The sequence below is a fragment of the Sus scrofa genome, chromosome 11 (genome assembly GCF_000003025.6).
Source record: "Sus scrofa isolate TJ Tabasco breed Duroc chromosome 11, Sscrofa11.1, whole genome shotgun sequence".
Lineage (NCBI taxonomy): Eukaryota > Metazoa > Chordata > Mammalia > Artiodactyla > Suidae > Sus > Sus scrofa.
This window is the reverse complement of record NC_010453.5, coordinates 16,122,065-16,136,401: the sequence shown is the minus strand read 5'-3', so window position 1 is coordinate 16,136,401 and position 14,337 is coordinate 16,122,065. Positions and strand designations below refer to the sequence as shown.

Genomic DNA, 14,337 nt, shown 5'->3' with positions numbered 1-14,337 from the left:
GGTGGGGGAGCTGCCTGCTTCAGATTGTTAACAGGCAGCCCAAATAGTGTTGAGATTCATATTAAAATCCAGTGTTTAAACACGTTTTTTTCCCATGGAAACCCCTTCCACCACTCTCTGTACTTACCAGCTTTGGGTTTTTTGATTTCTTTGGGTTGGTTTGTTTTTTGTATTGTTTTGTTTTCTAGTGATAAAGAAAGGAAGAAAGTCTGTTGAAATAACAAAATGTTCCGAAAAGTATCATGAGCCCAGTTTCTCTTCTTAGTGGACACTGGTGGCGTAGATAAGAGACTTCTGCTGATAAACTAATTCTCTCCCATTTCCACCTCAAACAGTCATTCAAACAAGCCAACAAGTGATAGAATAAGTTAGACTGAATTCAGCCTTTTTTTCTCTCCTTTCAGCCTTTATTCTCTTAGTGGAGAAGTAAATATGCAATAAAAATAACCAAAAACTCAAGTAGCAATATCAAGGATGCCAGAGAGACTGACCAGTTCACAAATTATGTTTCTGAATCACCTCAAAGTCTTTGTTGCTTTGGCTGAATTATCTGAAGTTTCAAACATTAAATGAACCATAGTATTAAAACAACAATGATGAAGAGGAAGCGAAGGAGAGGAAAAAGAAGATCGTATATAGTGCTTGCAGTCTCTGGGAGTTCGCAGAGTGGTTCTGCGTGTTACTTTGTTCAATAAGGCAGTTCTCAGTTTTCACAGGTAGAAGCCAAGGCCTAGAGAGCCTCAAAAAGAGAGACTTTCTCAAGGTCACATGACCGTCATCCAGCAGAGGGAGGATTGGAACTTGGGTATTAAGGAGTTCCTGTTGTGGCTCAGCAGTTAACAAATCCGACTAGCATCCATGAGGACGCAGGTTCGATCCCTGGCCTCACTCAGTGGGTTAAGGATCTGGCGTTGCCGAGAGCTGAGGTGTGGGTCACAGACATGGCTTGGATCCTGTGTTGCTGTGGCTGTGGTGTAGGCCAGCGGCACAGCTCCGATTTGACCCATAGCCCGGGAACCTCCATATGCCTAGGGTGCAGTCCTAAAAAGACAAAACAAACAAACTAACTAAAAGAACTTGGGTGTTAAAATCTTTCAGCCGGCCTTCTGCACAACCAGACACGGAGGTTATTTCCCAAGGTCCTACGCCAGGTTGATGTAGGAAATAGAACTGCCTTCTTCCCCCACGTCAGTTGCTAGCCTTTAAATTATGAATCCTTTATCTAGCCTGTCAGGTGACCAGGTTTTGGTCCCATTTTTCATGCCCACAAAAATACTTCAGGTACTCTTCATTTTAAGATTTTCCTCCTGTTGGAGGTATTTCCAGGCTGGCACCCTATACAGTGGAGTGTCTTTCTACCAGGTAGTCTTTGATCTATTCCTGTTTAGGGAAGGACTACTGAAAAGCTATTAAAATTATCTCGATTTTCACATTTCCTCATATCATACTTAATGCCAATCACTCTGGCTTTGAGGTTGCACTGTAATTTTATTTCAGCTTGCATTGCTTTTACTTTTTTTTTTTTTTTTTTTTGGAGAACACTATTATTTATCTGCAATTGCAAAGGCTGTTGGGCATGAGTTGTCACCCTTCCAGTGATGCCAAGATTGATGAGTGGTTCTGGTGGCGACAGCCAGGTCTCTGCAGTGCAGTCCTCCCCACCAGCCTTTCTTGTAGAGGTTTCATCCACTGCTGATCTGGAACCAGTCCTTTATTAGGTTACAAAATGGTGACTTTATAATCCTCTCATTTTCTTCACATCTATTAGTTGGAATTCTTCTGTAAAGTAGAACTTTCTCTCATTAAGTGGGGCTCTTTGGTTACCTGAGATACAATTAGCACAGGCAAGGCAAGATACATTCTTAATTATTTCTCTTTAATTGCTCATTTTTAGAGCAGAGATTTAGTGCCCTGGTTACCTCCAACAGGGATCTTTTTTCTTTTTTTTTTTCTTTTTGAGCATTGTAATAAAATCTTAGGGTTCGGCTTTTTAATAATATATTCAGTACATGTCAATAAATTACACCCCCCCCTTTTGATGCTCATGTTGTCCCATCTTTGGCCAGGAAGAGCCACATCCTACTGGCCCCTGCATCTTTTTGGTACAAGCCCACTAGCCTTTGATAAAGTTTTTGCTTTTGGTACAGCGTGTCTTAAGGTCATCTGTTAATTTCCTGTCTCAGTCCTATTTATTTATGGCCATGCTCTTGGAGTATGGGAGTTCCTGGGCCAGGGGTCGAATCCAAGCCTCGGCTCTGACCTACCCTGCAGCTGTAGCAACGCTAGATCCTTAACCCACTGTGCCGGGCAGGGGGATCAATCCCGAGCCACTGCAGAGACAACTCCAGACTTTAACCCGCTGTGCCACAGGGAGAATGCCTATCAGCCGTTTCTTTTAGTCAAGGATAGTATTCAGAAATAGCTATCACATACATCTATGTGTATTTTAAAAAAAAAGAAAATAAATCATCAGTTCATATAACATTTCTGATTCAATTTTAACATTATAAGGGGAGTTCTTTTGTGGCACAGCCGGTTAAGGATCTGGTATGGTGGCTACTGTGGCTGATTCGATACCTGGCCCAAGAACTTCCATATGCCAAAGGTGCAGCCAGAAAATAAAATGTTAATATACTTCTTTACTTCTTTTTTATTCTTGATTATTTTATCTTGGGCTGAAAACCTTGGTTACTTAATATCAACATAATTCCTTATTTGCTTTACCCTATGGCATATTTAAGTTGTTTCAAAATAATAATAGCAATATTATAAAAACAAGACTACTGAATGAGATTTTATTTATTATTTATCTAGCTAGCTAGCTATCTGACTGCACCCATGGCATGCAGAAGTTCCCAGACCAGGGACTGAACCGAACCATAGCAATGATGATGCCAAGTCCTTAACCACTGGACCACCAGGGAACTCCCTGTATGAGATTTTAGATTTCTTTGCAGTTGTCTTTATCCTGAGACTATATTCTATAAGAAGGTACAGTCAAAATACTATGTTTTAAAGTCACTTGAGGAGTTCCCTTCGTGGCTCAGTGGTTAATGAACCCGACTAGGATCCATGAGGTTGTGGGTTTCATCCCTGGCCTCACTCAGTGGGTTAAGGATCTGGCATTGTCGTGAGCTGGGGTGTAGGTCACAGACGCTGCTCAGATCCCACGTTGCTGTGGCTGTGGTGTAGACTGGCAGCTGTAGCTCCGATGTGACCCCTAGCCTGGAACCTCCGTATGCCGCAGGTGTGGCCTTAAAAGGCAGAAAAATAAAAAATAAAGTCACTTGAAATAATTCTGTTAAACTCTGTGGTTATATCACCAATTTGATAGATTTATTCACTTGACATTGTTGTCAATTTGAGGAATTTTTTAAATTTATGAATATTTTTCACATGTAAAATAACTACAGAACTCTGCAATGGAAATGACAAGGGAGAAGTCTCACCACAAGTCCTGTCCCCTCGCTTGCTTCTTCCTCCTCCCTGGGCAGCCTTTTTTCGATAGACCTTGATTTATCCTTCCGGTGCTTCTTTGGGTAAATAGAAGCACACACACACTTTTATTTCCCTGTCTTTCTTAGACATAGGTAGGGTAGCATATAAACGCTCATATACCTTGGCTTTTTTTCCCTTCTTGATATTCTGGAAATTACTCTATGTGAAATTTCCCAGCTGCGTAGCATTCTATTGCATGGATGTAAGATAGGTAATAAGTCCTCTGTTGGACTTTGGGGTTGTTTTCAAACTCTACCTGTTAAGATCATGTGGAGTGGATAGCCTGGGGTACGCGTCACTTGCGGTTTTTGCCATTGTGTCTCAGGGGTAGATCTCTACAAGCAGAATTGCTAGGCGTTACCAACCAGGGAAGCTCACCAGAGACTTGAGTTTTACTGGAACCAGTCACATAGGCAGCTGCCTCCTGGCATGTACCAGAATTCCAGACTCCCAGAAGGAAAGCAGGTGTTTGGCATAAACCATATTGTTTGTGCAGTTAAGGCACAGTGAGCCACTTTTGTCTGTTCATGGTGGGAACCCTCCTGCAATCCAAATTCCCAGATGCTATGCCAGTCTTTTAACAGCAGCCTTTCAAAGGATAGCAGTTAGGCCTGCTAGGGGTTTTTTGTTTGTTTGTTTGGGGGTTTTTTGTTTTTGTTTTTTGCAAAGCACCATTTTCATTTCTTGGACTATGCATTCATGTGTCTTGCCCATTTTAAAAATTAAGTTTGTAGTCTTCTTCTTGACGGCTCTTGTTATATTAGCGATTTGGGCCTTTTGTGTCATCAGTTGCAGCATTTTTTCCAGTTTGTCTTTTGCTTTGCCTATGATGTTTGTCTCTTTTTGTGTGTTTGAGTCATAGCTTTTCCCACTCCAAGGCTGTAAAGGAACTGTCCTAGCTAGAACTTACCTTTTTCATTCTTTACACTTAGATCCCTAATTCACTTGGAATTCGCCCTGGTATATAAACTGAAATACAGATCCTGTTTTGTTTTTCTAAATGATTATTCAGCTTGTGCCACCTTTTTTTGTTCACCCACCATTTCCTTATTCATTCAAAAGGCCCCTTTATCAGACATGTACCACATTTCTACATGCACTGGGTTCTGTTCCTAAACTTTCTGTTTTGTTCCATTGGTCTCTCTTTCTATTTATGTACCACACTTTCATTGAAAGAGACTTTATAACATTTTAATAGCTTCTAGTGCTAACTAACCTCACTCATCACAATACCCCATGACTCTTATTTTCAGAATATTCCTGGCTCTTCTTGCTTATTTATTTTTCTATATGAACTTTGGAATTAGCACATCTAGTTCTAGGGGGAAAATGTTGGTATCTTTATAGGGATTATATTAAATGTGTAAATCCACATTGTGAGATTGGACATCTTTATCTTGCTGCATCTTACTGCCCAGTAACACAAGATGTCTTTCATTTTGTGACGTCCACTTTTGTGTCTGTCAGAATTCTATCCACGTTCTCCTGGGGTGAGATTTGCCCATTTCTTGTTACGTGTATGCTTCTTTTTTGGGGTGGGGGGTGGTAAGGATTTAAGTGACTTTTGAGAAACAATCCTTAATGCTTACATGATAGATTTGATGTTGAAACCCGGCATGTGTTTATTGGTGACCACTCAGGCCAAGTAACCATCCTCAAACTGGAGCAAGAAAACTGCACCCTGGTCACAACATTCCGAGGACACACAGGTGGGACTGAAAGCTGACCCTCCATGCGCTGCTCTCACAGCGAGATGTCGCCTGCTGCGGGTTCTGATGGTCACATGATGTGCTGTGACAGTGACGGGGTACAGTCTGGGCTGCGGCCAAGAGGTACGGGATCCGCGTAACTCATTTCAGAATGGTCCGGTGAGCTAGCATGTCAGAAATGGTCTCCATCAGTCCAAACAGAAGAGCAAACCGTCTGTTTGGAACAGGTTGGTGATTGGGTTCTTTGTCACTTTACGTTGGAGAAAGCCAGTGTTTGCATACATGCGTGAGGCCTCGTCTGAGGCCGGTGGCTCCTTCACAAACCCTGGGAGGCCAAAAGGACAGCCGCCCCGGTCTGTCCTTGCCATCCCTGATGGGAAGAGGTGGTGCGCAAGACAGACTCCCACTTCCGAGACAAATGAAATGAAGAATAAACGCATTGTGGGTAGCCAGGCTGCGGAAAAAGTACAAGTTCCTCTAACTTTCCTTCCTGTGCGGCTCTTTTCATAAAGAGCCCCCTTTATGTTACTCCTCTGCCCACGGTCATTTAAGCAGGGTGACGGAATATATCTACGCTTAGCCTTTGAAAGACTTGAATAGATGACAGTGATTCGTTTTTTACTAGGATCCTTTTTGAGGGGCTGCGTCTGCAGCATATGGAGGATGGAAGTTTCTGGACAAGGAATTGAACCCTCGCCACAGCAGCGACTCGAGCCACTGCAGTGACAACACTGAATCCTTATCACTGTGCCACGAGGGACACCTTTACTAGTTACCAGTCCACGACGTAGTATATAGAGACCAAGGTCAATACTGACATTAGATGTCATGTAAGAACAGAAGTAGGCGAATGCGGATATAAAATGGGGTGGTGCCTAGATCAGAAGGGACTTCCTGAAGGGAAAAAGAGAAGATCGAATCCCGGGGAAAAGATTCGCGAAGATCGTCTTGATTATTTGTGCCTTTGGGAGGAGAACACATTGAAAACTCCCCTGTGGACGGAAGCCAGGTCTTCCCTGATTGGATTCTCTTTTTAGCCACCTGCACGGTGGCCAAGCCTGGCCTGGGGGGGACCTGAAACTGTCCCACGGCAGGACTGTTTCACCGCTGACTTCAGCCTCCTGTGGTCCGTTGGCTTCCCTAGACTTTCCGGCCGCTCCCCCATCCTTGTTGAGGCGTCGGTCCTTGATCCCCCCCTTCCCCAGCCTCTCTGCCCCGTCTTCCTTCCCCTCCCCATCACTTCAGCCTCGAGTTTCCCAGCATTATCAGTTGAGGCCCCTTGTTGCTCCTGCTTGTGAATTTATCTGTAATTCAGAGTGTCCACCTCTGTCCTTGTGGACTCGGCTGCGGGGTCCGCCCGAGGTCGCACCGTGAGCCTCCCTCCGCCGGTCCCTACCGTCGCACATGCGCAGTCCCTCACAGACGCGTCGCAGGTCCTCCGTTCGCAGCGCCTGCTCGCCTTCCCCCAACAGCTCTTTCAGACCTTCAGCGCCCTCCCCAGGCCCCTTCTGCTCCCGTGCCCCAGCCTCCTCCTGCATGGAAAAACGGAGGTTACCAGATAGAAGCTTTTTAAACATTTTTATTTTCTGGCCACCCCATGTTCCCTCCACCGCAAGCAACCTTGGTGCTGTGGCTGCCCTGTTTGGCTTCTGGAACGCATTCTCTTCCGGTTTTAAGGCTCTGACTGCTTTCTCCTCTCCTTTGGGGTCCTCTTCCCTGGCTGGGATGCTCTCGTCTCTTCACCTCCAGTGCTCTCCGTGGCTGACCTCGGCCACACTCCCCTTCACGGAAAGAAAAGACACAGTCATCGTCCTCAAATTCCTCACAGCCCAGGGAGCGAGGCAGAAGCTCAACAGTTGTTCTAGCGCCTGGTGGCAAGGCCAGGGAGCGGCCCCCAGCACGTCCACGAACATGGGGAGGGCGCCGCGCTTGGGCGGGAAGGGAGTTGGACAGGGAAGGCCTCCCCAGGGAGATGTGGCTTTGACCTAAAAGCTTTGGGAAGGAGGGAGGGAGGAGGGAGGAGAGCAGCACAGGCCGAGCAGCAGCGTGGCGTGGTCCCAGGCCTGGGGATTGGCGAAAGCCTGGCTGTCTGGGCAGCGCTAGTCACTCTTTGGCCGGAACACTTGAGTATGAGGTGGGGCAGCCACACAGGAAGTGAGAGTCAGTTCAGATCGCTCAGCGTTGTCCTGACGTTGGTGTGAAACCCTGAAAGAGTTAAGCAACGAGGTTAACCTGATGGGGGTTTGGAGATTGCCCTTCAGGTCAAAGGCAGTGGAGAGCTGATTGGGAAACTAGCAGGAAAGCGGCCCTCTTAGCGTAGCCATGGTGATGGGAGCGCAGGGAGGGGTTGGACCCGTGGGAAAATTTTAGATGGTCGCCCCGAGGGCCTGGTGACGGGCTAGAGAGGTCCCAGATTTGGTTTAGGCAGAGCTGGCCTTCAGCCTGACCTTCTCCTGGCTCTCTAGAAGTCAGGCGTTGACTAGAGCCCTGATGGGATGCCCTGAGTTCTGGATCGCTGCCTCGGTCCAGGTCAGCAAAGCCGTCAGGAGCTGAGGTGAGCCAGGGGTGGCCCGAGGGTGTCATGTCTCCAGGTTCGTTCCTATATAAAATATTACCTTGACATTGTCGCTTATCTTTCTGACTGTAAAGCATTTACCCATGATTTCATCTTGAAATATCTTTGAGGAAGACAGGATGTGGCCCAGGAAGGCTGTTATCTAATAATGACGGCAAATAAGTGTAGCAGGTCACATATTTAACTTGTCGTTATTCCCGGACAAGTTAAATATGTGACCTGCTACACTTATTTGCCGTCATTATTAGATAATGGTATTAGACAGTGGTATCTACCTGCCCTTCACCCGTCTGGCTACAGCGCAGCTCGCTGGTTTGAAGGTAGCGCGAGGGCATCGATGAGATTCCACCATGATTCAAACACTGTTGAGCTCTGCCTTTGGAGGAGGTCCCAGACTCAGCCAGACACAGTTCTGGCGAAGGGGCTGTGAGTGGAGAAATAGCTTCATCTCCTCACTCCCTCAATCCCCAGCCAGATGAACCCAGATCCATTAAAGAGTGATCTTGGGGGTGTCATTAGTCCAGATCCAAACTCAGAAACAGACGTGTCTTCGGTGTGTGTCCGGAGTCATAGCTCTTCACCCGTCACTCTGCTCCAGTGCAGATGGTCAGGTGCAGTGTGAGTGCGGGATGAACCTGACCTACGAGCCATACCCAGAGGTCAAAATACAGAGTGCTAATCCACGGGGATTTAGGAAACTAAGTTTCTGTTATTATGCTCCCTCTGCTGGTTTTATTCCAGAGCTAAATGCCAAGGATCATCATTCTTTGATATTTCTGCCGAAATCAGAGTATATTTCTACCCAAAAGTCATAAGTGATTTGAACAAAGGGGGAAAAAAATCAGATTTTGGCCTTAGAAATTAATAGTACCAATAAAATCTCTGTTTTTCTTCTCAGAATTTTTTTGGTTAGTATGAACATACTGGAAATAGAGGGCTCGAAGGGAACCTTTCAAAGCATACTACTTAAGTACAGATTTGTTCATTGACTGTTAAAGAATTACTGAAAATAACAGTGTAGTTATAAAAAAATAACTAAAACAAGGACAGGCACAGTTCGGCGCAAATGTGCAAGTTTCCATCATTAAATTGACAGCTTAATTTTGGATTACAGTGGAGGCTTTCACATTCAGTAGACTCGGTTTTCCACCAAAAGTCTGTCGAGGGGCGTTCTCCTGTGGCACAGCAGGTTAAGGATCCGGCACTGTCACTGCAGCAGCTTGCACTGCTGCTCTTGCATGGGTTCAATCCCTGGCCCAGGAACTTCTGTGTGGCACAGGCGAAGCCAAAAAAAAGAGTCTGTCAAGACACTGGCCTCGGAGCTCCCGATGTGGCACAACAGCGGGATTGGCAGTGTCTTGGGGGCTCTGGGGAGAGGGCTCAGACCCCCCGCCTGGCACAGTGGGTTAAGGATCTGACGTTGCTGCAGCTGTGGCTCAGGTCAAGATTGCAGCTCAGATCTGATCCCGGGCCCGGGAACTTTTTGTAGCCAAAAATGGAAAGAAAAAAAAAAGACATTAGCTCTCCACATGATGAGGGCTGCCACACATCAGTGAGTAAAAGCAGCGTGGCGCTTGCCCTGTTCAGCTGCCTCTCACGGAATGTGAGCTTTAGAGCAGTAATTGGAAATCTTGGGGATGTTGCAAGTGTGGTGAAATCAGTACCGCACACAGGCTGCTTTGGGAGCAGGTAGCTCCCTCGTCCAGAGAGTTAAAGGGAGATTTCTAAGAAAGTGGTGTTTAAACAACACTTTAAGGAGCATGAAGAGTTAGACAGGCGGTGGGAACATTCCAGGCCCCAGATGTATGAAGCTGATTTGAAGCCTGGCGTGTGAATGGAGTCCAGTGGCCCATGCGGAGCGCCAGGGGTGAGGAATCCAGGGTGGCCTTCCCGGCCACGGGGAGAGCTTCAGACACTTGTCAGGCAGTGGGAAGGCAGTGATGGAGGAGAGCACGGCAGGAACAGGCTTCCGGTGCAACAGATCACGCGGCAGCAGTGGGTGATGGAACAGGAGCCCACTCAGAAGGAAGCCCACTGCTGGCATCCCTGGAAGAAGGAAGTCCCGTCTGGACTGGGAGGCTAGCAGTGGCGTGGAGAGGAGGGGAGGGGTTCGAGTCTGTTTAGGAGATGAAGCGTCAGCAGCGCTTGCGATTGGTTGAGGCGGGAGTGGCCCCCACCCGTTTGTGTCTGGAACGTTTGGGTGGACGGTGAGGCCCTCTACTGAAACCACGCTGGCGGTGACAGCAGCTTTGGGAGAGAGTGTCGTGGTGCCTCCAGCTGGACATGGCCAGGAGGCGCCCTGGGAGGTGGCAGGGAGTCAGCTGGATGTCCGAGTGGGGGTCTCAGGAGGAGGGTGTAGCCTCGAAAATAGAGCGTGTGTATCTTTCCTGAAACACTCATCACTTCAACCCGGGACAAAATGCAGGAACCAAAAGGTCACATACTTTATCAGGAGGCTTCGCTGTCTGAGGATTTGCTTAGACGGCTCTCAAGTCCTTTAAGCTGCATTTTGCCTGCACACCCTCACCTTGCAGGTGTGGTCACCCTGGTACAGACAGACCTGGCAGTTTCCAGCCCTGACTTTGTGACCCTCCACCTAGTCGTTAGCTTTTGCAAGATAAGATATTTGAAATTCTTTGAACACTAGTTCACTAAGCATTTGGTAGCATGTAGTAAATTTCTTAAAACAGTTATACTATGATCTGGTTCCACGGTTGGAAATCTCTTCTAACTAAGTCAGAAATGTAAACTAAGTTTTATGTATAAAAATGTTCATCTCAGCAAAATTTGTAATAGTTAAATGTCGAGAAAAATCTAACAGTGAAAGAAGATATATCTGTGTGTTGGGGTATTATGCAGCCAGTAAAATTCCACTTTTGAGATTATATAATAGTATAGATAAATTTTGTTTTATTTTAAGACCAATGTTAAATTTTTTTTTTTAATTTTGGCCACACCCACAGCATACAGAAGTTCCTGGGCCAGGGATCAAACTCAAGCCACAGCAGTGGCAATGCCAAATCCTTAATCCCTAAGCCACCAGGAAACTCCTGTATGCATTTTATAATGATCAAAACCTTTAAGAATCAGTTCATTCTTATTAAAAGTTATTCTGTCAGTCGTGTTGTGGAGGTCCGAGGCAGGGAGAAGCATATGACAAAACATTGAGGGGAACAGAAATCTGGAGTGAAGTACAACAAAAAGGAATAAATAGTTTTTTGTCAATTAAAATATTACAAGCAGAGTTCCTGTTGTGGCTCAGCAGAAACGAATCCAACTAGTATCCATGAGGATGGGGGTTCGATCCCTGGCCCTTGTTCGAGGAGCGTGCGGTTGCTGTGAGCTGTGGTGTAGGTTGCAGACATGGCTTGGATCCCAAGTGACTGTGGCTGTGGTGTAGGCCACCAGCTGTGGCTCTAATTAGACCCCTAGCCTGGGAACTTCCATATGCTGTGGATGCCACCCTAAAAAGCTAACAACAACAACAAAAAAATCATTAACACCATAAATCCACGAGCACTGTAGGCCAGCTCTCATTCCCTGTCCTAGTTGTGGGTCCCAGAGGGCCAAGAGGGTGGCCTGGGTGTGGCCGGAGTGAGGGGTGCGTGTATCTGCACAGCTCTGAAAGGTGGTCTCGCCGGAGTTGGGAGGCACTTCCTGCCGCCACGGGTGTGGGTGCGAAGGACTCCTGCTCATTGGAAGCTCTGTCTGCTGAGAGAGGCCACAAGTCACCTCAGCGGCTCTCCTCTCCAACGCTCTGTGCCCCTGTGTCTCCTTGTGTGCCAGTCCCCACCCCGAGGCTCTAGTGAAGCCCCTGTGGTGATGGTTTGCTGCTGTTATTTATCTTCCCCCCATTCCCCTCTGCTGTCCAGTTCACAGGCCAGGGGAGTAAACACTGGGCACCCACTGCATCCAGCTCTGTGCACGGCACCTGCGTACAAAGACGTGGGACCTAAAATCTTTGGTGGGGACAGGTTTGTAATGGAGCAAAGCTGGATCCAGTGGGTGATTATGACAGCAGAGACAGGCCCAGATTTGGGAGCTTCACCTAGATTAAGGGTGTTCTGGGGAAGGCTTCCTGCAGGAGAGGACACCTGAGCTGCACCTTGAAGAAGGAGAAGCAGTTTCTCGCGTGGTGCAGGCGGGACGGGCACTGCAGGCTGAGGGCTTAACCACGTATCTCGTGAGGGAATGGTTCCGCCAGACACAGTGTGTGTGCCCTTCTCGTTCCCAAAACTAATTTGTCCATCGGTGCAGGGTCTGTCTTATTGATTTGGTTATATCCACAGAACTTAGCACAATGCCTGCTGCCATGTAGGAGATGCTCCAGACATGCTTATTGAGCTGATTTGAAATGAACGTTGTGCTGTACAGTTATAAGCCAGCCTCCAACAAAGATGCCATTGTTAGGCCGTTTACACAGAGCTGGGATGGGACCATAGAGTGATTTTTTTTTTTTTTTTTGCAAGTCCTGTTCTGTTTCATGTCTTGCAGCTTTTCCTTCCACCTTTCCCCCTCTTACTGAAGCACGTGATTTAGCATTCAGCCCTGGGAGGGTCTGATGAATAGGCCCCGACTCACTTCAACCTGGTCATCTGTTTTCTTGCCCTGACTCTGTGTTACCAGGACCTTCCCTTCCCAGCTCTGGCCCTTCCCAGTCTGAGGTCATGCGGGAAAACTGGAGATGGATCTCATTTCTAAAAGTTTAGTTGATCTTCTGATGGCTGAGATAGCGTGGGCACACGCTGGTCAGTGCCTTAGGATGATTCAACAAAGGATGCTGGCACAGAGATGGTACAGAGTCTCCTGCGCTGTAGTCACGGCTCCCATTCCCACGTCTGGGCACTGCTCGGCGTGCTTATGTGCAGCAAACCCACTCCGTCTCAGCAAAATTATTATCATCCCTCTTTTATGGATGAGACTTCTGAGGCTCAAGGCACTAAATAATTTGCCCAAGGTCACACACCGGATAAGGGTAGAGCCATGGTTGGAGCCTAGAATCCGGTCCCAGAGCCTTTGCACTTCTGATGCCGTCTATCAACTTCCAGTTTCTTCACCGTAAACCATCCTCATCCCAGAGTCACCACCAGCAAAGAAGGCCACAGGGCCGGCCTCTCACGGAGCAGTGTCGGTAGATATGGGTCTGGATCAGTTGGGGGGAGTTGAATGGTGTCTCTCACTTGGTACATAGAAAACCCTGTTTGAGTCTTTCCATGTTTATTTGGACAGGATGAAAGCCCATCCAATTAAGTCTTTAATTAAGGCTAAATAAGCCTTTCTGACTCTTCTTTTTACCACTGTCCCCCGTGATTAAATCTGACGTGATGCTTTTAAGAACCTGAGCCTCCCATTTCACACATGGTCTTAGTCCATTCAGGTTGGAGAAACAGAATACCGTAGACTGGGTGGCTTATAAACAACAAATATTTATTTATCACAGTTCTGGAAGCTAGGAGGGCCAGGATCAAGGTACAGGCAGATTCAGTATCTGGTGAGAACCCGCTTCCTTCTGTAACCTCACCTGGGGGAGGAGGGGAGGGAGCCCCCTGGGGTCTCTTTCATGAGGGCACTGCCCTTATGACCGTATCCCCTCCAAATGTTGAATATGAATATAAATTGGGGGGGGGCAGGGACACAAACACATGCAAATAGGGGAAATCATACATTTGTCATTTTTCTCCGTTCTTTTTTTTTTTTTTGTCATTTTTTTGTCTTTTCCAGGGCTGCACCCACAACATATGGAGGTTCCCAGGGTAGGGGTCTAATGGGAGCTGTAGCCCCCAGCCTACACCAAAGTCATAGCAATGCAGGATCCCAGCCTCGTCTGTGACCTACACCACAGCTCACAGCAACGCCGGATGCTTAACCCACTGAGCGAGGCCAGGGAGCAAACCTGCAACGTCATGGTTCCTAGTTGGATTTGTTAACCACTGAGCCACAACGGGAACTCCTCTCTGTTCTTTTTTTTAAAGCCCACAACTTGTAGCATATGGAAGTTCCCAGGCTAGGGATCAAATTGGAGCTGCACCTGCTGGCCTACACCACAGCCACAGCAACGCAGGATCCGAGGTGCGTCTGCAACCCACACCACAGCTTATGGCAAGCTTGGATCCCTAAGCCACCGAGTGAGGCCAGGAATCGAACCCCCATTCTCATAGATACTATGTCAGCCACAGTGGGAACTCCACATCCTCTTTCTCTTTTCTATCCCCCTAATCCTTAACTGGTCAAGCCCAGACTCTCCAAAACCTTCTCCTTGAGATGAGCATTCCCTGACCTGAGAGCCGTGGGTGGCGAACCAGATGAAGCCCAGCACATAGACAGCCCTGGTCCAGCTGGAAACGAGGGTTCATGCGCCTGTTTCACATCCTAAGAACAAGGCAGAGGGCATTCGTTCATGTTCTTACTCCTCCTTTCAATTGTTTGCTTATCGAGCACCTACCGTAAGCCAGGCAGAATTCTAGAACCTGAAGATTCACTGGGAAGCAGCAGAAGCCCTGGCACACCTAGAGCTTGTGTTCATTTAGGGCAGTGGGCAGTGCTCCAAAGAAAAAT

General features: G+C 47.2%; 1 protein-coding gene and 1 long non-coding RNA gene across 4 annotated transcripts in view; both read left to right on the top strand.

Moving 5' to 3' along the window:
- WDFY2 (WD repeat and FYVE domain containing 2) overlaps positions 1–14,337 on the top strand; it is a 185,642-nt gene that overhangs the window by 136,112 nt on the left and 35,193 nt on the right. For all 3 annotated transcript variants that reach the window (XM_021065301.1, XM_021065303.1, XM_021065302.1), the window contains exon 6: positions 5,095–5,207. In XM_021065301.1, the coding sequence (XP_020920960.1) occupies positions 5,095–5,207 (113 nt within the window). The remainder of the gene's footprint in view (positions 1–5,094; positions 5,208–14,337) is intronic.
- On the top strand, positions 7,378–9,295 carry LOC110255753. Its single transcript, XR_002336543.1, has 2 exons — positions 7,378–7,987; positions 8,048–9,295. It is a non-coding gene; the product is annotated as an uncharacterized LOC110255753 (long non-coding RNA).